The sequence below is a fragment of the Neopsephotus bourkii genome, unplaced genomic scaffold (assembly GCF_033783945.1).
Source record: "Neopsephotus bourkii isolate Nb327-2 ecotype Australia unplaced genomic scaffold, CSIRO-AGI_Nbou_v1 NB_1436, whole genome shotgun sequence".
NCBI lineage: Eukaryota > Metazoa > Chordata > Aves > Psittaciformes > Psittacidae > Neopsephotus > Neopsephotus bourkii.
The window spans coordinates 187,866-211,856 of record NW_026901913.1 but is presented as its reverse complement, the minus strand read 5'-3'; the positions used below and the strand labels follow the sequence as shown (position 1 = coordinate 211,856).

The following is a 23,991-nucleotide window of genomic DNA, read 5'->3' as shown; positions in this document are numbered from 1 at the left end:
AGTACGGGGTTTTTTGGTTTGTGTGGTTTTTTCTGGTGTTTTTTTTGGTTGTTTGGGGTCTTTTTTTAGGGGGTGTGGGGGCTGTGTGCTTTGTTACTTTTATTTTCTTTGGGGGCGGTGGTGATTTTTTCCTTTTCTTTTTTTCCTCTCCCCTAGAGTGTGTGCATTTGCCTGTATTCATATTTCATCCCCCTCCTGCTCCCTCAGTGCCTGCCCCCTCCCCTGACATCTGCTCTATTTTGGCTCTTTCAATTCACTGGTTCCTGTCCTGCTCCTAGCACTGAAAAACCTCAGAGGAAAATGTTCACTTGTGCTCAGATTTTTACCACATGACAACTGAAGGAGCCTGGAGAATACTCTTCCTATTCTATGCTGCTCAGTGGAAGTCCCCCTGAACTGGCCCTTTAAATGTCACTACCAACCTGAAAGCTTACACTGGCCTCAAACAAGAGATTCTCTATTTTCTGCCTAATGGCTCACATATGGGGAAACTGCTGACCATGCTTACCCGTTACTACAGACAGGCTTAAGGAATAATGAAGGGCAGCTACTTGTCATTTGTGGGGAAGATATCTAAATCCATTTCCAGTGACTTCAGCCTGGAAATGCTGAACTGCTAATTGCTGTTAGCAAGAGTCTATGCTCAAAAGAAGTTTCCCCAAATAGACTGGCTGGCATTCTCAAGTTTACCTGTTTGACTAGATTTAATGATATCACCAATGCCACCAGCAATATGAACAAATGCCTCATTAAATGGAAAAAATCAACTCAAACCAAACCAACGAAAAACGTCCAAAGACTATTAAAACCCAAGCCCCAGTCAACCAACCTGGGCATGTATTTGTGTTTACATACTCCGTAGCTCTAACCAAGCAAGGAGAGAGAGTCTTCCTGCTCTTTTCCTCTGGCAACAGGTATCTGTTCATACTGGTTCTCAGCATGGACACATCTTCCCTCCCTAGCTACATGCTGCTAAACCAAAAGTAAACTTCCAGTTTTGATCCCTTGACTCTGACCTAACTTCTTTCCAATACAAAACTCCTCACAGCACAGTGACAAAGTTATCATAACCTGATATACAAAAATTCTTCTCACAGAAGGTAACTGGAAAATAAGACATGCTGTGAATGCAATTCGATAGTAATTTCACAAAGGAATGAATATTAGAATTGTCATATCACAGTGAGAAATTGCCTATTTTGATTCAACACTAATCCTCGTAACCTGGAGAAAGCCAGCTTTGCCAAAACAGATCTGTGATTCAAACCGCCCTCCTCTTGAAAATGTCTCTCATCTTTAGTGTGCCTCACACCATGAAAAAAATAGGTTACATTACTGTTTTACACAATGCATGCCTTCCTGGTACCTACAAGAGAACATCAGTGTTTGTAAGTAGACACCCCTACCTTTGAATTCATGGTGAAAAAAGGGACAGTGTGCGTTTACGTTGATTAGGATTTAAATATACAAATTGAAAAACATTAAAAAGCATTCAGTCACTTTAAAAGTAGATGTTGTTGTAATTACACATCCTGTCTATGCATGTATTCATGAAGCCAAAGGAAGTGCAAGGAATGTATACAGACTCTCCCCAGAGAATAAGCACTGCTTAGTTTACGTAAGTCCCATTATATTTTGCTTTTGCCACAGTAAATGGGAAGGTGGTGATGGAAACAGTTTAAGTGGGGTGTTAGGACACTGATCATGACTGAAAATCCAGTGTACAATTTTGTTTGCTTGATTACAATCTTCCCAAGAAATCTGCTTTTCCTAGAGATACTATGCTATCCTGTCATGGCTGCTGTGTAGTTAAGCTTGGGTCAGCATTTCCTTATGTGTAATACCTGTGTACTGGCTGAGACTTGCCCTTTTCTTTAGAATTTTGTATTTAATATACTGAAGATCAATCCATTAATTCGCAAAATTAAAATATGCAAAAAACAGATGCATACGTACAGTGATACTTCTTTGCCCCTTCCATCAATTCACATCTCTCTCAAAAACTAAAACCCACTAAGCTACCTGGTTAGTAGCATTTGATTATTTCAAAGAAAACCGAGCCAGGTAATCAAGATCATTCCTTTTCTGCAACAGACAAATCAGCTTTGGCAACTGCTACACACTTGCCACTGCACCCCATTTGAGCCTAATCAATTCTATTATGAAAGCATCATTTTCCAGCATTAGTAGCACCAGAATAGAAAAAATACTAGGACACAGAACCTATGACCCCTTTAACTAGATGCGTCAGTAAAGAATTTAAGTGGTTTACATCTGTTTTTTAAAGACTGGGACAGCCATTTGGAAACCTCAAAGAAGGCAGTGTGTGGTATTTGTTGCTTCTCAATGAGAAGGACAAATACCTTCAGAATGACCGGCAATGCCACCTCCTTCCTGCAGGCAGGGAGAGAGCTCTGCCAGAACAAAGCATAATCAGGAGTCCCACTGGAGAACACTCCAATTAAACAGTTGCTTTTACGGAATAGTAAAGATAGGCGAAGCACTTCAGTGCTGTTCTCTCCTCGGTAAGAAACCCATGGAAAAGTGCTCTCAGCATTCAGTTGGATGCAAGTTGAAATTTTATTCATAAAAACAATTCCTTAATGAATTCTGGATTCTATGTGCAGCCTTAAAAAATAAAAAAAAAAAAAAAAAAAGGCTTTCTATGGGTGCTGTGTTTCTTGGAGAACAGAATGTTTCATTTTGCTCTAATTCATTCTATTACTGAATTAAACTTTGATGTATTGGTCTTGACAAGTGCTTCACACTGATTGCATTGTGTATGATAGTATAATCACTCCCCATGAATTTCACACTAGCTGGCTGATTAATGCAATAGATTACCTGCAGTACTGATGGCAAGAGGAATCATTGCCCTTCTGCACACCAAACTCCAGATGTGCATTAGAGTGGAGGTTTAACCCATGGGCAAAAAAAAAGTCACCGACTTCTTAATTTCCCCTTTCTCTCTTGCTGCGTACTGCTGAGCCAAGGGTTAAAGGCACCCATGTATTTGGCTGAAAGGAAATGGGTGTTTACATACTAAGATTCTACTCTAAAGTATAATTAGCTACTAGTTCTGATCTCCATGTGTCAACTAACAAAAAACCTCTTGCTCTCATCTTCCTACATTTTCAACTTTCAGCACAATGGAAAAAGGAACTAACAGGCACAAGCCTGTTGTTCCAGTTATGCTTTAAGTTTGTTTTAAAAACTTGCATCTTTGCAGACACTCTGCCATTTGACAGAAGAGTTTCATGCAAAACCAGAAATTTGCTTGAAAGGTGCAGTTCACAGTATCACAGGCTATTACAGTATCATAGCCTAAGACTACAGTCTCTCAAAGAGTTATTCAGGATCTGTAACATGTTCATTAAATGCCGTTCTATGCACCATAGCACCCTATGCACCTAACCACTGTAGCAAGGCATGGGCTATTGGTTTACAAAGCTAGAAGGAAGTATAAAACACCTGCAAATGAATCTCCCTGATTAACTTCCCAGTATTCACAGAATCATTCATTTGTTCACAAACCATCAACTGAAGGTAAAAGCATTGCTAATACTACCACAAATAGTATTAAAAAAAAATCCTCCTTTAAGAGCATCTTAACATGATTACTCAAGAGTTTTAAGCAGTTGGCAATATTTAGCTAGGTGGTGAACAAAGTGTGTTCATGCCCAAAATAGAGATTGGATATTTTAACTGGTAACACACTTGAGTAGTCACAGTCTATTTTCAGAGACTGTTAACAATTTCAAGAAGAAAAGTTAATGTGACTAGAAACTATAAATACGCTAGCCTATCTCTATTTAAATTTATCATTATGATGAATTCTTCTCAAGTCTTTCTATCATGACGCAAAACTGTAAAGTTTGAGAAGCTCAAGATATTCATAAAGAGATAAAAATAGTTTGTTTTTTTTTTAATTCCAGAAAAGTGGACAAAGTGCAAACACTCCCTTGCACAGGGGGAACTTCAGAAAAAAGTATAATTACCACAACTATGTTCTCAGAATGTAGCTAATGCACATTAACTGGCCAGAAAGACCCAATCTAGCCTGAATTCCTACTCACTTTAAGATTTCCTGAATTACTTTAATGTTTCAGTCCAAAAGTGATTGTTGAGTTTTACAAAGACAGCATACTTCAATTAAGATTCCTAATACAAGAATCTAGCACAGCTCCTGGTTAGCTGATCTTCTGTATGCCCACCACAACTCGAAATTCTAACTTTATTTCCAGTATTCTAGTTAAATTTGCCCAGCTACGATTACAATTTTCAGATACTTTTTGTTTGTTTGGCAGAAGTGTCTTCCCTATCAATTTTTTAGTCTATGCAGGTATCTTAGATTACAAAGGATTTCCTTTGTCTTGCTTTGACAGACCTGTGAAGACTGAGATTCTTGCACCTCTCACTTTAAATTGCTTTCCAAATTTTTCAATTATTTTCCCACTATCTATTCAAGACAAAACCCAGAAAAATATCACAAGGCTGGACTGCTGGACCACAGTAAAACAGTAAAACTCAGAGAAATCACTAAAGATTTAGTAATTGTTCTCCATAAACATATTACCTCTCTCTAGCTCTGGTATTCACTAGAAGTGGTTTTGGAAAATTAAATGGAAGCTTTATGTTACTGAAGAATTAAAAATAAATAGAGGAAGGAAAGAAAATACTGCTACATACCAGCTTGGTCTCATAATAGAACTGCCCTTAAATCTTAGCAGTCACAATTCCACAGTTAGGGCCACAATGAATTTTTTACCAGTTCTAATACAGAGCAATTTTTTAGGACATTTGTAAGTCATTCAGTTCAATAGCTTAGAAATAAAAACTTCAAAAACTGTTTTCATATGGGTAACTTCAAGAAATCTGGCTCCCACTGTGAAAGTACTTTCCATCCAACTGAACCAAGTAAAAACCCAACCTTTCTGTGTGGCATTAAAAATAAACAGTTCAAGCTATGCATATAGATTAAAGTTAATTACTTTCACCATTATTCCTCAAATCTGATAAATGCAACAGGAAAGAACACCCTCTCTGGAAGTAGCTTCCACTTACTGCCATACTCTGGTCTCATATAACCTCATTTCAAATACCATTATGGCAAATGCCAGTAATGATGGAGGAAGGAAATAAACTTCAGAAAAGACAGACAGAACCCATCTCTGCAGAACTGGAATTTGGCTTCATTCACCAGAGAAATGAAGGTGACAGCAACAACTGAGACTCTGGGGCCATGACAGAAATTTCTTTAAGTTGTTTTCCACAACGCAGGCCTCAGAGCCTGTCTTGTGATGCTCAGAAACTCAGAAGTACTGTTAGTTTTGGTGCCTCCAATAGCACAGTTCATTCAAATACACTGACTTATTGACAGTTTATTCGTTTAAAGAGCAGACATAACCTTAAGTGCATGAGTTGAAGGCGCACATGTTTTGTAACTGTACGGCAACCACACCATGTCAGCTAAGGCTAAACAAAAGAAACAGAAGGATTATCAATTCAGCAAAGACAAACTACTGAATAAGATACAGTTCAAGTATGTGTAAGATATCACTCTATCTAAAAATTCCACAATGCAAGACCAAGGGAAATGGTGCAAACCATGGTGCATCCGACCTCCTATGAAACATAGGTCCTCTTACAGCTTTCACTTCAAAGAGAAATATATTACATGCAATTGACTAATCGAAACTTAGAAATTTGAAGCTAATTTCCTGTATGTGCCATGCACTAGTACTCTCCTTAGCTTTAAGGCAGAACATGGAGTTAGAACCTGGGATACTCAAAGAAGTAATGAAAAATATGGATAGCATCTTGGCACTCAAATTTGAAATTTTGAGCCTTGCTGTACCGTTCTTGAAGTACCATAGAATGTGGGGCAAAGTGAATGTTTCTACTGCATAGTTGATCCTAAAAACAAATTGCGCAAAGTACACAGCTCCAGAAAAATGGTATTAGAGCACAAAAACTGTAATGAATGCCTAACTTTAGTGCTTCATCTTCATGGCAGCCCTGAAGGCACCCGGAAGGAATTCCTCTAGGGGCATATTGGCAGAAAACCTAGCTGCTTTAGTCCTTCCCCCCCTCCCTCTACTCAAGTACTATGCAGAGATAATCTGTTTAAAACAGCTGGCACGTCCCATTCATACAAGTTTGTCTCTCTGATTGTAAAGGGAAGGAATGCCTGACATAGAAATATAGCTGGGGAATAGCTTCATTCAGTTAAGGTTAAAAGAATCTAACATTTTCTAGAGATGAATACAAATTGTTTCATCACAAAAATTCAGAGCGGTTTCCAAATAAAAAATAGCATTATTTAACACTCAATCATTAGTTTGCTCGTAGCAAAATGGTAATTAAATATCTCTTAATTAATCTATAATTATTCCTTGCCTAAACCCAATATTTAGAATTAAGATGAGGAGCAATGTGTTACTAATAAAAATGTAGACATGATATTCAGGAAATACACTGTAGTATTTCTCTGCATGACATGACCTTTTAACATAATATTTTAGCTTTGGATTTTAACTCAGAAATGTACCACTAATCTAGAAAGTGGAAAAAATCATCAAATGTGAACTCAAAGTAGACCTTCAGGCTGTTGCAACATTTAAAAGCAGCTCACAACAGGGTAAAATGCTGGTGAAAAACTACCAAGTCTAAGCCACTAGAAGTATGAAGGTAGACATATTATTCTGCCCAGGAAAATACCTTTATAACAACACTTAGTATGGATAACAGAAAGGATTCTAAGGACGTCACTCAAGAAAGTTTTATCCCATGAATGAGGCTCTGGCAACATCATGAGAAGTTCCTACACTTGAAAACTTCAGATACCAACAAGTGGTTAAGGTAGACTAGAGAAGCTTATGCATTAAAATGTGGAGACCATTCAGCCCTAAGTACAGAATATGTTTTAAGTTCTCCTCAAAATCATAAAGTAAGAGGACTAACAGAGACCAGAATCAGCATGATGCAAACTGAGAACATATTGACTAGTTTTATCCACTGCCTTGCAAGAGTTATTTGGACATGCCCTCCTCCCCATTGCATTTTTATTCCACAAGAAACTAGTCTTTAACAAAATCTAGCTTTCCCCCTTAAACACTTCTTAAATATTAAAATGGAGAAAATCCACTAGAAATGTTTGTTTTTAAACATGCAAATTATATGAAGTTTCTTCACCAGAAAGGCAAGCAGAAGGATATAAAGATACTGAAAATGGTAGTTTGCCAAAAAAAAAAACCTGATCCTGTAATCTACGTGTTGACAAGCTGTTGGGGACCATCACTCCACCAAGCAGTAGATACTTGTCTTGGATTCTTCTACTTGACTGCTTTCATCAGATTAAGCATCTGGGATTTAATTTAACAGTTCCAGCTTTATTAAGCTGTCACAAGAGCAGCCCCACTTTGATAACAGTAGCTGCTCCAATTATGGCTTGGTTTAGGGTTGACAAGTATAATGATTCATTCGTGGCACATGAGAAGCAATAAAAGGTTGTTTTGCATTACAGCTTTAAAAATGTGGGCACTTTTTTCATTTAATTTGTCACTTAGCTTTTGCTAAGAGGACATTTAAATTGCAGTAAAAGGCAAATGGGGCTTTTAGTTTAAATGTAATCCGCATATTTAAATGATCTGAAATGGCTCAGTGTTTGAGTGGGAACACTATTGTTTCACAGTGGGCCCTGATGGTGACATGTGACATTTGCATTCAGGTCCTGTATTATCCATGTGGCTAAAGGGCTTCCAATTTCATTTCACAGCCAGAAGCCTGCAGAAAACACCAATTAACTTTCAGATCCCATTTGCCAACAAAACTCAGCCTCTTCCCAGTATCTGGCATCTGGCAGTGCTCAACATTTCATTCCAAAGCAGAGCCTTGCAGCCATCATGATCCCTGGACTGCAGGACAAAGTCAAAAATTCCCCTTTTGTTAAGGAAATATTTTCACTTTATAAAGAACGAGAAATTTTTACTTAATTTTTTCATAGATGAATATTAACAAGTGACTGCTATAGTAGTAAGATTGCATGGTTCATTTTTTCCCTCTAGACTACAAAGAATGTTAACTGACCTTTTCCTCAAATCAGAGATATGGCTCAACAGGCATCTGCAGATATTTACTATGCATTTCCACGTTCCCCCATTTCACCAATGCAACTTAATTAAAAAGGCAAACCAAGGGACTTCAGATAATTAATCATTCTGATATACTCAAGTCTCCAACCATGGTCACCAAGAGTTAAACACCTAAAGACCAGCATATGAAATTTACCTAGAGGCACCATTTAAAAAGCAGCTACATGAAGAATTCCAGCTCTGCTCTGAACTCTGGAAAGCGTGTTCATGTATTATTTTGGCAAGCTGGAAGCTTTCACCAGCATATCACTGAAATTGAATCTATATTCTTCTAGTATTAAATGTCTATGACCAAGCCTTACAGCTTTGACCTCTAACCTTGATCTTTCCAGTAATACACCTCTGGAATTCTGCAAGTAGCATTTAGCTCAACCAATTCTTTGATGTACAACAGGGCAACCTCCTGAAAGTAATTATTATATTCTTCCTCACCATCTTTAAGTACAACTAGCTAGTTATATGTAAGGCTTCTTTGTTAACCTGAGGCTTTTGAATCATAAATTGCTTACAGAATTAGGACTTTGTATTAGAAGACTGCCAGGTTCATACTTACATGTGCTAAATTTATGGGGTTTGGGTGATTGTGGATTTTTTTGATTTTTTTTTTTTTGTATGTTTTTGTTGTTGTTGGGGTTTGGGGGAATTTTGTATTTTAAATCAGCACCTTCAAACATGAAACCCAATCTGACTTGTACTGAAGTCAATCATTCACCATAAACTTTAGCAGGAACTCTGAGCAGAGCCCAGCGTGTCCTTCCAGTACCTTTGGCCAATGCCAGGCAGGAAGCACCAGTTAAGCTCTAACGAAAGGCTTAGATGACCCAGTCAAGGAGCAAAGCTGAAGTTACTGAAGTACACTTAAAAACCTATGCCAAGATAGAATTGACAAAGTGGCTATATGCCTAGCAGTTGGCAAACAGCATCTCAGAGCAAGCAAGCCAGCCTTTATTAGGCAGTCTATAGTTACATGGTTTTAATATTCTAAAATCATCCGTAATTACGATTTTAAATTGTTGCCACCTGTGAAATAAACGATAAAACTTTTTTTTTAAAGACTTACATATATGCCACACCCAGATTACTCTGAACACATAATAGCGAAAGCTAAGTACGCACAGGCCTGTCTCACTCTCCTTATTGATATTTTAGTTCTGACATCACAGAAGATGGAAAGACAGGAAGACAACATTATTTTAGAACATAACAACATCACCCCCTTAAACCTAATGCCTGAGTTATCAATGTCATTACAAGCACAGATTATATCTTGCCAGGGCCCGCCTGCCTTTCCTTCTGGAGCTTACTATTTAACTCTGGTCTCCCTTAAAATCTCCTTCAACTTTTGTACATTTACTTTAATTTTTTCCCCTATAAGAGATGCACATTTCACCTGGAAAAAAGGAGGTGAGTGATACTCAAGGTGAATTCCTAGAAAAAAACTGACAGCAGCTTGTGACTTTCACACAAGGTAGGAGTTAAGTTAGAGGGAGATTCATCCGGTTAGCAGCAATTCCGAGGGAACTTGGTTAAGTACCAGTGGAGAGAATCCTACTGGTCTGCCTGAAGAAGCAGACAGTTTAGCAACACAAACAGTAGCTGGTGGCGGAAAACCCAAGATCTACTCTTAGCCTACTGTCTACCTGAAGAGATTGGAATGTATTTGCAATCGAAACCATGGTACACAATCAACATATTTTGATACTGTCAGAGGCAGCAGATTTGCCTCAGACTGCAAATACAGTAGCTGTAAGTAGCGGTGAGGCTGGAGGTTGCACTGATACTCTTTGGGAGTGGCAACTGTAATTCTGATTAAACTAAAGTAAACTAACCCATTCATTTACTTAAAATTTATTTGATGCTGCAGGCAGAGAGATTCCATCTCCTCTACCTTCAGACAGGTGCTGTCAAGAAAGTGATGTTAATATGGAATTGATGAAACATGAAGAGGAGCTACCAAGAAAATTTAACAAAACCTTTTATGTTTTGTTTATTGGCAGATTTGTGGTAAGACTGCTACAGGTAACAGATGGAGAACACACTTCTGCCTCTCCCACCACCTACCGGTTCAACCCACATAAGCAATGAAGCATGAGACCCTCCAGTTTTCAGTATACAGGTATGATACAGTTTTGCTGCATACATACCCAGAAAGCACATGCCCTTGCTTAGCAAAACTGTTATTCCCCAAAAGGTCAAGGCATCACAGAAATGACATAAAGAGTTGTTACACCTGAACACTAGTTATATCTACACTGTTCTGATATAAAGACTTTTCACTACAGAAGTCTATAATCTTAACTAGCCTAATAACGCACTAGCTATCTAACACGTCGTTTAGAGTGAACATCATTTATGTTAATAGGTTATATCCAGTCTTAGTCCCACTAGTCAGTACACAAACAATCATAGTCAACTTTTACCTTCAACAGTGGAAAATTTAGGCTTTGCTTTTGACACTTCCTTTCTAAATGAGTAGCGTTATTCTTGCTTGGATTGAATTTAATTTAGTTGATTTTGGACCTTTAGACTATAACAAGAGCATTATCGTCTTTGGCTCTCTTCTCTGCAGTGTTTAGATAATGCCCCACAGAGGATCATCGGTAAAGTTTTGTTTGCCATTTAATGTTCCATGCCACATAAGCCAGGCATAGCAATATTGACCAGAACACATCTCAAGACAAAATCCTTTAAGTCTAGACTTGAATGACTTTCCAGAATGAGTGAGAGACCACAAGTAACACTCCAAGTTCCATGAACCACAAGCTGATTTCAGCTGTGTTTTATAGAAACAGATTATTTGCCACTGTAGTTTAAATAATTCAGGTTGCCTTTCATCACTTCTATCTCCTACACACTTACACTCCAACTAGCTACTAGTTTGTTCCGGTACCTTATTTAGAAACACAATGCTTGCGGTTACTTAATATTCTTTCCACTCCCCTACCCACCTTTAAAATCTCATTGACATTTACATTCAAGTTGTTTTTTATTTCCCCTCTTTACCACAAATTCCTATAGGTTTTGAGAACTTCTGAAACAGTAGTTAAAAACTGTATTAGTGAGTTTCTGGAACACTCTAGAGAAAGTGTCCTCACACTGTACCAGTTTAAATATTCCTTTCCCATTTCAGCCTGTTCCTCTCTCCATTGTACAGGCAGGTCATGTAGCTGGTCACAACTGACCTTTCCTGCAAAGCAGGGTTAATTGTTCCAGCCCTCTTAATTGATCTCCTTTCCTACTCAGTAATGGCCTTCTACTTTCCTTTGTTGCTATCTTCTCATAGTCTTAATGAATCTTCTCTTTTTGCTTTCTATTTCTCTCTAGTTGTGAATTGATTTCTTCTTTAAACTTTTCAGTTCAGCACTACTGGCTCATATACTTACCCTCAGTTGGGTAGCTGCATTTCCACCTTTTGCTTTATTCTTTTTAGATCTTAAGGTACTTACAACCCGTTGCAATTGTACTTGTTTCTTATTATGCTTCCTCTTCTCCAACTGCAATTGTCTCACACTGTAGATCAGAAATTCAATTTCACCCAACCTTAACTGAACAAGGAGAACTGAAGAAAACTCTAACCTGCTTTACCTGGTACCATGATAAAATTTCTCTCTGCCCCAAGTATGTAATTGTTTCTTCATTATACATACAAACAACTAAATGATTTTGAAGTCTGTGCATTTACCCAGTTCATCCCAGAGCTGCCTATACTTGTCAGTCATTGCAGTTCCTTGTTGTCTCCAAAGTGACAGACGAGGGTCAGCCATGAACTGTTCTGTTATCAACGTCAACATGCGGGCTCCATTTGAATCTCTCATCTTTAGCATCTCTCGCACCTAGGAAACAAGTCTTTTAATACAAACTTGAAAAGACAAAAAAGATCACAGTACAGACAATGTATTGCAGAGTAAAATATTCCACCTCTGTTAAATAGGAAATGTAATTTACATATACGATGTGAAGTGATTAAGAAGAAAATACAGTCTGCCTTCCCAAATATAGCAATTTTTGGTTTCAGTAGCCTATTGCAATAATCAAAGACACTTCTTCAACAAGTAATCCACAGGTGTATTATGCACACTACTGCAAGACTAATTCCTGCAGGCTTCTCCAACATTTTGGGAGTGGGAAGGAAAAGAATAGCAGAGCTGCAGGTGGTTGAAACGTTACTTCATGTCCTTACACTGCTCAAGACACATCAGATTGAAGTCCATTACTGTACAACACATTATGAAGTTGTGATCACGTTCCCAAGGCTTTGTCTTTTTTTTAGAATAACAGGACATTGAGCAAGACTCAAACAAGTGCCGATTGACTTGGGGAACTGGGGAGGAAACAAAGGTAAGGTTTAGAGTACTCAACACACCTTTGCAAAAAGCAAATTGAGCTGCTTCCCTGATCCATGGTATCCACCCTGGGAGAGGAAGAGTTTAACCTGTTCCTGAACTTGTTCCTCATCCAAATGCCAGCAGTTTTCATCATCTATGCTAGCACCCGCTGTTGGGTCAGGAGCACCTGAAAACAGAATGAAAAGAAATCATTATATTCTGTGTAAAGAAGAGAGGTTAATGGATCCAGGGGAGAGGACTACTACAGAGGTTTTTGGATATTTTTTTTTATGTCTTGGCTTTTATCTAAATATTCTTTAAAATAGACTTAATTTCTTCTCAGTAGTCTTAAGCACTTGGAAAATACAGCCTATGAAAAGGTACTTAAAAAAATTATAACAAAACATTAAAATTAAGGTGAGTTTTCTTCCTCCCAGACTCAGCAGCTACACTAGAATGCTTTTACAAGAAAATCAGATTTCACATAGTATTTCTACAAGCGTGATGTTAAAACCACTTTCCCCCAAAAACCTGTGTAATTCCTGTACCTTCAGCAATCTTGCTCAGGTTTAAGTGACTGCTAGTGAGCGCTGCTATTGATGAACATGAGGAAAATCATCACCTCGGTGCCTCTGAGCTGTGATGGCTCTGCAAAGCTAAACAAAGAGTAAAAAAAATCCCCAAACAAATCCAAAGTCTTAAAGTACTAAATGCATTTCCACCATAAATAAGAGTTACAGCTGCTTAAGACTGTGGTGCTTTCAAAGGAGCATTTTTCCATAGGCAATGTCATCAGCACAGAGTCAATTCAGTACTAGCCGAGTGTGAACTGAAGTGACTAGGTTTATATCAGGCAGTGCTTTGGTCACAGGATACTTTAACTCAAATTTTGCAGTCGAGATCAGTGATTTCCCCCTGGTGGTCTCTACTAAAGGCTGACAAAACCAAACCAAGTTCCTGCACCACCTAATAATCTGTATTTTCCTGAAGAACCCTATACTTTTACTGGCTAATTTTTTTAAAGGTATTCAAATTGAAAAGGTTGAAAAGCACTTGTCTAGACTGTCACGGAAACAACTCAAGGTACCGCATCACCACATCAGGTATTTTAAGCATGCCCAAGATGCAAGCTAACTTGACTTTTTTATTTTGGGCTTGTCACAACTGTGTAATCTCTATCTAGGTTTTGAAAAGAGGTTAAAAACTGAATCATGTTACACAATCTACCACTTTTAAATTCGAGTCCATGTTACCTCTGCAGGAAAAAAAGAAGTAAGAAAAAAAAATAAATACTGGCAGGGAAGGAAATTTACACAGTCAAATTTGTAAAAACTTCCTTTTTCAAAGGAGCCCTGAGAGCCTGGAAAGCAAAGATAGCTGCAACTATTCAGATGTTCAGGGATTAAACATTGATTCAAGCCTTCATTTCACAACTGCAGCTCTGCCATGTAGGTGAAGCTTTTAAGTGGCCACAGGGAATCCTGGAATCTTTGTTCAATGAAAATACAACCAGAAGATGCAAAGGGTTAGAGGGATGCCTTGTCTGCTAGTTGCAGCAGCAACTTCCTCCAACTTCAGAGGCTAAAGCTGGTAATGCTGCATAGCAATACAGTGTATATATCTACACACACACATATTTAGATTAATTGAAATTAACTTTTTTTTTTTTTTGAAGTGTGTTTTTGAAGATGTGAATGAGCTCTCCTGCCTTCCACAGGAATAATAACAGTGTCTCAGAAGACAGGAATCAAGCCCAAGACAGTACAACAACCATGAAATGAAAAGCATCGTCCTTCTGTCTTTAGTGTGTTAGCTTTAAGGTGCTTTCAGTCAGCTATATGAAATGCATACTGGTTATTTTTCAATTGCAAACAACAAGATGAAAAGGGAAATCAAGCCACACAAGAATAAGCAGCACAGCTGTTCCACAGACCCAGGTTTGCAGTATCACCTTCCAAACAGTTTAAATATTTCATTGCTTCTAAACACAGAGGAATGATCTGTGAAAAGGAAGTATATAAAAGCACCAATATATAAAATACACTTACATGTACCACTCACTTCAATGGAGATCTCTTTTTAAATAATCTTAGTGTGGCCAGTTTTAAATTGAATTAAAAATAGCCCCAGATTCCTCAGCTAAGCTTCCCTATTGAGGGGAAAAACAATTCCTCCCGTAACTGTTTATATTTTTATCAAAAGCTCATCAGTCAATTTGTGCTAGAAGGTTAAATTTCAACACAGCTACCACAGATTCTTTAACGACAGTGCTCCTTTACAGGAACAAGGGCATCTGCTACCCTTGACCATCAGTGCTGCCCCCAAATACACCTTCCCCAGGGACCCTGCATCACTGTACTTACACCAGCATTATTTTCAGGCTAGTAGGCTAAAAGACTGAAGACACGAAGCCACGGGTCTGAGCTCTCTGATGCTGCTCAGCACAGTACTACAGATATATTTTTCAAGATCACTAAGTTCACTCACAGACAGTTATACATTGATCTAGCCTGTTTCCTCTCCCACTGAAACACAGATCACTCTGGAGCAATGGACAGGATTTCTACACTGCCACTTTCCTTCTGAAGACAAGGGACCAGGTGAGTAGACAAGAAGCTTTCTGAACAAGCAAAAGGAGGAAGCTGCCTTTGGAGCTGCGAGATGATGCCCTAAGAACAGCCATCAGAAAGGTTCAGGCTCAATATCAGGCAGAGCTGAAGGTTCAGCCCAAGGGCAGTGGCTTTGCTTGGGGTGCAGCCCCAAAAGGGTACCACAAGGCATCAGCAGACAGACAGTTTGGCTGCAAAAGGAACATGGGCAGCCCTGAATTAAATCTCTGCATCACAGTTCGGTACAATGACCAGATCCTGTTCACCACTTGTAAACTGGGGAAAAGTATCACTTACGTGCTTCAGAGGGATGTAGTGAGGGTAAATTAGGTCTCATTTGAACTATGAAAGTGAAAAGCACTGAATAATTATACTAAATATTAAAACCTGTAATTAAACTGTGTCAGTTTATAGATATTAACACACTAATCTTCTCCTTCCAACCCCTGGCTTTCACTTCTGTCATGACTGGTCTTCAAAATAGGTTTTATGTCATGTACTTATAGCTAAATACAATAAATACAGTATATAGATACAGCTATACATAGTTATGCATGCTCTTACTAAAATTACTAAATTGCAATCTTGGCAATCAAAGCAGGAATATTGTGCACAATTCTGCAATACCTAAATAAAATTTGAAAACAGGGTAACAACCCTTTATATTTATGGTCATAGCAGGTTACATGTAAAATATATATAATCAACTCCCAGGTTGTAAGAAGCAGTAACATTTAAAAAAAATGAACATTTTGATTATTTATATGGCGATTTTAAGAGCAACCGCTTTCAAAATGAGCAGCCATATTCAAGAACTGGTGTTGTATACTGAAAACTTAACCTTGGAAAGTAAGTAGAAGCAAAGCAAGGATCACTGACTGAAATAACCTACGAGTTGCCTATATGGCAAACAATAAATTTAAGAGCAGATCAACAGTGAAATCTGGTTAAAATAACAGAAAGTAATTTTTAAGACAAACTGCTTCTCTGATCTCTACTTCGCAAGTATCACAAGAGCTGTCTTCAAATGAAACCATACCAAATTGCTCACTCATAGCCATACTGAACCCTCTTTGAACTTAATTTTATAAAAAATTTATTAATTTTATTATACAGGTGAACTGTAGATCAGTTAGATTCTATTAACAATTATCTCATGGCAGCACTAGGAAGAAGATATGGAAAAAATTATCACAAGTAAAAAGCAAGACTACGTACTATGCAAAAATTAAATGGTCTCAGCCAGAAACCAATACTGCTGTATGCTGATTCACAACAGAATAGTAACTGATTTTATAAACTTAGTGTGCTCAGAATTATGCTGAACAAAAATTATGTAAGCAAAAGATCATAAAATTAATGACTCAAAAATATTATTATGCCTTTGATTCTCCAAATGATTCAAAGTTTAGACATAAGTCACTTCATCTTATACTTAATTTGAGAATTCTTTGGTGGAATATAACCCCTGTTCAGCAGCGCACAGCAAACAGCAACTGCGAAGCTGAGAAGCAGCCCATGCTATCAACGGAAAATACAGAGACAGGCCAGGTAATGTTAAATTGCTGAGGAAAGTTAATAAAACCACAACAAATCTTTAATTTAAAAAAAACCTCTTTCCCTTCCATCTGTACATACAGAAAAATACATTAATTTATCTGCTCTGGTGACAATATCTAACTTCTCCTCCTAAAGTCCAGATCTCCAAACACAAAGCAGAAAGTTTCAAAGTCTTTTCTAGTAGATCCACAACATGCTGTCTTCTGTTGTTCAGCTGCATTCTACCCTAGAACTTTCCACTAAGATCCCCATAATTTCAATTAAAAACTCTACGTTCATTTTAACCTGTACCTCAAAATTGCACTTTGCAACTTAGAGCAACCACGCTAGATATTCTGAAATGTTATTTTAAAGCAAGTTTTTGATAGATATTTCCTTCCTGAATGCCTTTACTATCACGTTCCTAATGTACATTACAGATACGGTGTTTCCAGAGAATGTACCTACATCTGCCTGGACACATACAGAAGCAACTACCCAGGTACCTCTGCTTCCAAGAAGACCAATAAATTTTAACTCCTTGCTCCCAGGTCTTCCCTCTTAAATTTATCTTCATGTGGTTTCATACCAGTGACTCGTATGGTGAGTCAGAGAATCAGAGAATAGAAGAAAGTCTGGAGAAATCCACATAGTTCTTATAAGAGCAGAGACTGCAACAGCAGCACTAAACGTGCAGGAAAGAAACAGTAAAAATGAAATTGGTTTGCTAGGCTGTCCTTACACCAATAAAAGGCAGACCATTTTACTCCATGCACATAATAGCAAATCAATGTTAAAATGAGATTAATACGCAAACAGACCTTCTCCCACCTCTTATCTTGCAGTTACTTTCCTATTTCCACTCAAATTCTCTGGGAACATGCTCTTGACCTTCCAACTATTTACTTAAGTAAAAGTATCATATCTAAGAAAAGAGAAATCCAAGATGACAAACCCGGCTGTTAGTCCATCATTCTGACTACTCTCTTCCTAGCTTAACCCACCTCACCCCTCCCTCTGCTACAACTGCACAAAAACTAAGAGGGGAAAAAACCACCTCAGCTAAGTGGGGTCCTAATCTTCCTCCAGCTTTCTGAATCAGCATCCCCAAAATGAAAACCAGTGTGAAGCCAAAAGTTACGCAGTGCAGACATCAGGGTATAAGTATGAACATCTACAGCTGTCATCAGTACAGAAGGTTAGACCTCACAGATCTCCAGTTTTGAAATCAACAGCAAGATGTTGCTGCCACAGTGTAACATGAGAAAATCAGAACACAACAAACCTTCTGAAATGCAAGAGGTGATTTCATGCTTTAACGATATTTGAAGCCCTCTCATAATGTAATCACCACCAACAGAAAATAAGCATGGCAAATACAGGATTTCAAATAAATCACTTATCTCTCCTTAAGTTACTGAACAGACAACACATTCCTGTGCTTCTAACAGCATTCCCTTATTTTTTTCCTGCAGTAAGGCTCAGTCATGGAGCAAGAAATGATATAGCATCATTTGCATTCACAGAGAAACTCAAACGAATTTATTGTTTCAAAACTGATGTCATCGGTGTAAGTCACTTCACTGGTTCCCCCAGTAACCTCCTTCACATGGAAACTGACCAAAGCCAATGATCGACTGCTGCATAAGGCAGAATTTCGAGCAAATGAACAATCATCCAATTCACCTTTTGTGAAAGGAAAGTGCTGCACAGTTGTTCCATCCCCCTAGCCAGCTCATAAGCAAGTCAACAAAACCACTGTGCTCAGAACTCTTCCAAGTCCCGGATCAATGCTATGTACAAATAAACAGCATTCAAGACCTGATTTCTTCTGCCTATTGCTGAAAATGTATGATAAATAGAACTAGTACAGCTACCATGAGAGTAAAGAAAAGATAAAAAGTTGTATATAAACACCTGAAATTAGAACACTTCTATGTAACAGTGAAAAGAATTGCCAACTCCAGATTCAGCACTTGCCTTTAATCAAAGTTGTTTCTGGTGTTTATGTGCCAGGTTTCCTCTTGCTTTTATAAGCAAGGTTGTGTAAGTTCTTCCTCTTACCTCTACCTTCAAGCAGTACTCAAAATAATTACTCTACAAACACTGTTCAGTAAGGTTAAGCTGTTCAAAGCAAGCCAGGTCTACAAGACAGTTTTGTATTACAAGCTGAACATCTGCAGCCCAGCAGACGTGACAGAGTGAATAGTGAGTGACCTTATGTTCACCAGCTTATGCTAGTAGAACCAGAAACATATTTCTTTTATTTTTTTTTTAGATTTCTAATTTACGGAATTTGATTAAAGGTCAAATACAGTATGAATTCCAGACAACTGCTTACTTGCTGCATAATCAAAGGAACTTACTTCGTCCTTTAAAGGCTCTTGTAATTTTTTAACGTTGTAAACATATTAAGAAAAAAAGGCCATGGTTTTATTGGAGTCTGATAGGTAAAGCAGGAGACTACAGATACTCTTTTATAATCCAGCTTTCTGTCATAACAACAGTTTATTTTCTTATGCTGCCTGAATCTTCTGCTTAATTTGGGGGTATTTATTAAGAAATACCAACAGTCAATGATGACATACTGTAGTCTCATTAACTAGGAAAACAACAACATGTGCAAAAAACATTTTAGTTTTGTGGCCAATTTTAACCTACCCTACTCATGTTCCCTGTGAAATTTCATAACTGATCATTAACTTAAGTTTTTTTTGTTTCCTATTCCTTTTGCTATGTAGACTGTGATATAAACATCAAATACCTCTCTAAAAAAAAATACTTTAAATACTAATGAGGAATGCGATATTTTGAGAATAAGAAAATAGCTGACAAAGACTAACATGCCTATGATTAGAATAATTACAGACTTAACACTGACCAAATTTAAGCACTCTGCAACAGCTTGTCATTTCTCTTACATTAGCCATAGTGTAGCTAATACAGCCATATATAGCCATCATCTGTCCTTCCTTTCCCACCCTGCCTTCTTTTTTTCTAATCACCCTTGACTGTTTGAGCCTTCTGTGCCACTCATACTCAACATAATTATTCCTTCCCCTTAGGTTCCTTATGTTCAGGCTATTACCAACTCATGGGATACACGCCTTCAGCTTACAACATCTGAATATCTTCCTCTGTTGCTTAATATCCTGCATCTGCTTTAGTTTCCCTTCCACCACCATCAGGCATCTCTGCCAATCACCTTCTCATTACGTTCTGTAACAACAGATCAGTTGCCTTGCCTCTGGTTATGTCCTCATAGCCCCCAAAGCCAAGAGGGAACTGCTCCCAAGATTGACCTTATTGCAGCACTACCTGCCTGGACCTGCCGGAGTCACTGGACCCTGAACAGAGGAGCTAGGCTACATGCGAGTCCTGTTACTGGAAGGATTCCCTTCTTCTGCTCTGCCCACACTGTATCTAACTCACATGTGGTTTTCTTTCTCCAGTATTAAGCAGCTTGGTTGTGTTTGCATGGCAAATTCTTTGGAAGAGTGGCCATCCTTCTTTAATATCTAACACACAAGAACTGTCCCTATCAGTGAACAAACCAAAAAGGTATTTTTAGGTATTTAGGTAACTTACTTCACCCATCTAAGCTACATTTACACTAACAGCTCTGCTCACCTGAAAGGATATTTCTACCAGGTGACCTTACAGTAACACAGGACTCTAATAAGCTAGCTGGGTCACCTCAAACTCAATTACCTGCTTTCAGTTCAGCAGGATCCATAGAAAAGCCACCTCAAAAGCTTCAAGTCACATCCAGCATCCTTTAAGAAACGTAAGATGTTCAGTACAAGAAACTGAGAGCCATTAACACCACATGCAGCAGAAAGAGCAGGAAAGATCAAGACCCTTCCTGATGCTGTAGGCTGCTGCAGCACCAAGGACAATTGCACTGAAATAAAGGTTTTATGTTTCTCCTAACCTCATATAGAAACCAAATCCCAAAGGATAATAAAAGTATACTTGATGGATGAAGAAACCAGCAACACCTACTTGCTTTTATGCTTTAAAATTAAAAAAGAATTACACAACCAAAATGTCAAAAGATTAGTTCAAGAAAAACAAAGTAACAGAGAGATACCATTGATTCAGTTGGTAGGATAGTTCCTTTAAGCAATGTGGCTATACAAAGAATACCACTACTCAGTTCTTCATAGCTGGAAAATACAAGCGTGAAGCAGATCAGGACACATATGAACACTGCTGGAGACATCAAGCTCATTGCTTAGGAATTATTCTCTCTTTTCCAAAAAGTACTGCTTTTCAAAACATTTTAAAGCAAAGGGTCAGTAACAAAATCCTCTTTATTACACACCACAGAATCACAGAATAATTCAGTTTGGAAAGGACCACAGCAGGTCACACTCCTAAATGCCACAAAAAGCTCAAAACCAAAGAGAAAATGAAGCAAAAGAAATAAGTAGTATCAAACTCACCATGGACTTGATTGATTTCTGAATTCTGAGAAAGAATTTCATCTGCTAGTTTTTGAGCAGTTGGCAAAACTTCTGTGTGGTGCACTGTGATCAAATACTGTACAAATTTTTGTAGTTGGTCTCTGTTCATTTGAAAGAGTGTCTCTGAAATGGGAAGATGCAGTTTGACCTGATCTGGCTTGCGGATCCGGTATAAAGAGAGTGCCACAACATGAGCACAGTAAAATATGTCCTTGTTTCCACAGCTACAGGTCACTGAGGTAATCTTGCAACGATCAAAGCTGATAGCTACATTGCAAACAGTTTCTGGCTCCGATTGCATTGCAGGCTCTGTCACTGTGCCACTCAAGTGAAAACCTATGTGAGGAAAACAATAGAAAAATGTAATTATATAAGTGAAATACTAGATCTCGTTATCAAGAACCTTTCACTTATAAAGTAAAGGTCATCGTGTATTTCTGAGAGATCACATATCTTAAAGAACTTGCTTTAATGATAAACATTATTAACCTTTTCTTTTGTATGCACCTCTCATCTTAAATAAAACCAAAAGGGGAATCAAAAACTAATTTTCAAGCCCTCTTTGCCATTCCATCCCAACACTGATAAAAGTTTGATGGAAAGAAAAACATTTATTCGGTAATTATAGCTGCAAATGCTTCATGTGATTCAAGACCAATGTGAAACTCCCAGTACCTCAGCAAGTTGGCAGCAGACTTCCAAAGCCTCCACCAGGCAACCTGCAACACCTATGAGCAGTTTTAACCGTTCTCTCAGTAAGTAAGAGGGAGGCAGTGCACTCTAGTGGCATGAACCCGGGGGCTTAGTCTCAACTCAGCCATGACCCAAGACAAGTCAGGAGTAACCTCTTTGCTTCCACCTCTCTCACCACTGAGTTCATGTTAAAGCTCACCTTCACCCAGGCAATCCAGTAGGACAGCTATGTTTCTGTTGCAGCTGCCAGCTGCCAACACAGAGGGTATCAGATTTATAATACTGAAGGATACACGCACACACTGTTTCAGAGGTCTGCATTACGGTCCTGTTTTCCATTCAGCATAATAAAGCACAAGGCAGAAGCTCTAGGTTTTCTTGCACTTAAGAAGGTATGGTATATCATAAGAAAAATGTTTGTTTCAGCAAGATGCCACTAGTTGACACAGCATCCTGCTGAACCAAGGTCTCAGACCCTGAAGATCAGACCTAAACTCATATTCGTCTGCACAACACGAAGGGCCAGGTTTGGTTCTCAGTGCTTCATCACTGAATGGCAGAATTTGGGGGGCTCTTTCGAATTTTATGTAAGCATAACATTGATTTTGGCTCAAGCATTAAGTCAGAGGCATATACACAAGGCAATACAACCAAATTTCATGCACAATATCAGTATTAAACAAACACTGCATATAAAATCAGGGATTGACACTACAAGTAAGGTGTTACATTAACTATTTATAACGGAAATAATACAAAACCACATCCCCTCAAAGTAGAAAACTGATTTAGTATTCCTGAAATACCAGAAAAGTGTACAGTAGGAAGCAGTATCACACAAAAATTAAGGGGGAGGGGGAGACCCAACGCACTCCTCCAAAAGAACCTCACCTCCAAACCCTACGTCTAGTCCAAAATCTTGTCTCCAGTTGTTTTAAAAAAGCTTTTCAAGTTGCAGGAAACAAAGAGGAAAATCTAATTTTTTTCCTATCTGTTCACACTACATTTCAGAGCAGGTTGTCCAGTCGGCATCACTGCTTGGATTACATTCAGCTGTAGTACTCTGATACCCTACCCTGAAGAAGGTCATATGCACACACTACCCTCAACTTTGCAAGACCATGTTTACCAAACAAAGTAGCTAAGAGTCAAGGCTGAAGAGGCAGTAGGCTGCAAAGTGCACAGGGAGGACGGGGTGGTGGAAGAAGACTGAGTATACACTATTCTTGCTCTTGTTTCCTTCCACTTAACACTTTCACAGAGGAGAGTAGAATTGCCCCACACATCATGAGCTTCTCCCTCTGCCTTTCCCTTTGGTTTTAAGTAGTCACTGCATGCTCCTGTAAGTGCCTTCTATCAAAACAATAGTCTTTGTTAGAACATAGACAGCTCTATTTATATCAGGTAAATTCCCAGTAAGTGAAAACTGCATTGAGGTTCTCAGAGAAACTGCACAGGAGATTTTTCTTTTTAATATCCCTTTCCTATGAAGCATATGTAAAACTGCCTCATCTATGAGCTCAGGAAAAGCCTAACACAAACACTGAAAGAGCCTGATACCACTCCTTCCAACTGTCAATAAGTACCTGAACTCCCTATTAATTCCACCAGAAAAAGGCCCAATAAAAATTACCTACTAAAATGACTAAGAAACCCAAAATACCACCACCAAAAAAAACCCCACAACCTGCTACTCAAAAAATACCTTCACTTTTAATTTGCCAGCATATAACTCAAGCATTCAAAAAAGATCTAATCTTCCTGGGAAGACAAATATCTCCAGAAGTATTTAGTGTTTACAGCAAGCCTGCCTTTGAGTCCTGACATTGTTCAGACACAAACACAACTCGCTGCTCCCCATCCTTCTCCACTGAGATGACTCGAGAATCCATGCTATAAGCAGCAACATTTATAAATACAGATCCTGGTCTAAACAATCACAGCACGAATAAGACAAGTTACTCCACCTATCCTTCTTAAAGTACAGAGATTTTAAACAAAAACCATCAGCTGCCCTTGCAGGCTAACATGTGGAAGCTCTGTATTAACCATACTGCAATGATGTACTATACCTGGTAATTATGAAACACTCTTTTCCTCCTCTTTTCTGTTTGTGTTTTTAAACAAACAGATTGCTGTTAGTACATTTGACCTCTAAGAAGATTTTACCACACCACAGAAAACAATCCAGGAAGTTTCAATT

General features: G+C 38.3%; 1 protein-coding gene across 1 annotated transcript in view; it reads right to left on the bottom strand.

Annotated features, from left to right (window-relative positions):
* Nucleotides 1-23,991, bottom strand: part of ZSWIM6 (zinc finger SWIM-type containing 6) — a 142,682-nt gene that overhangs the window by 28,663 nt on the left and 90,028 nt on the right. Inside the window, exons 2-4 of the mRNA XM_061368662.1 lie at nucleotides 21,075-21,431; nucleotides 12,517-12,665; nucleotides 11,836-11,986 (exon numbers count right to left, since the gene is read on the bottom strand). Coding sequence (XP_061224646.1) covers nucleotides 11,836-11,986; nucleotides 12,517-12,665; nucleotides 21,075-21,431 — 657 coding nt within the window. The remainder of the gene's footprint in view (nucleotides 1-11,835; nucleotides 11,987-12,516; nucleotides 12,666-21,074; nucleotides 21,432-23,991) is intronic.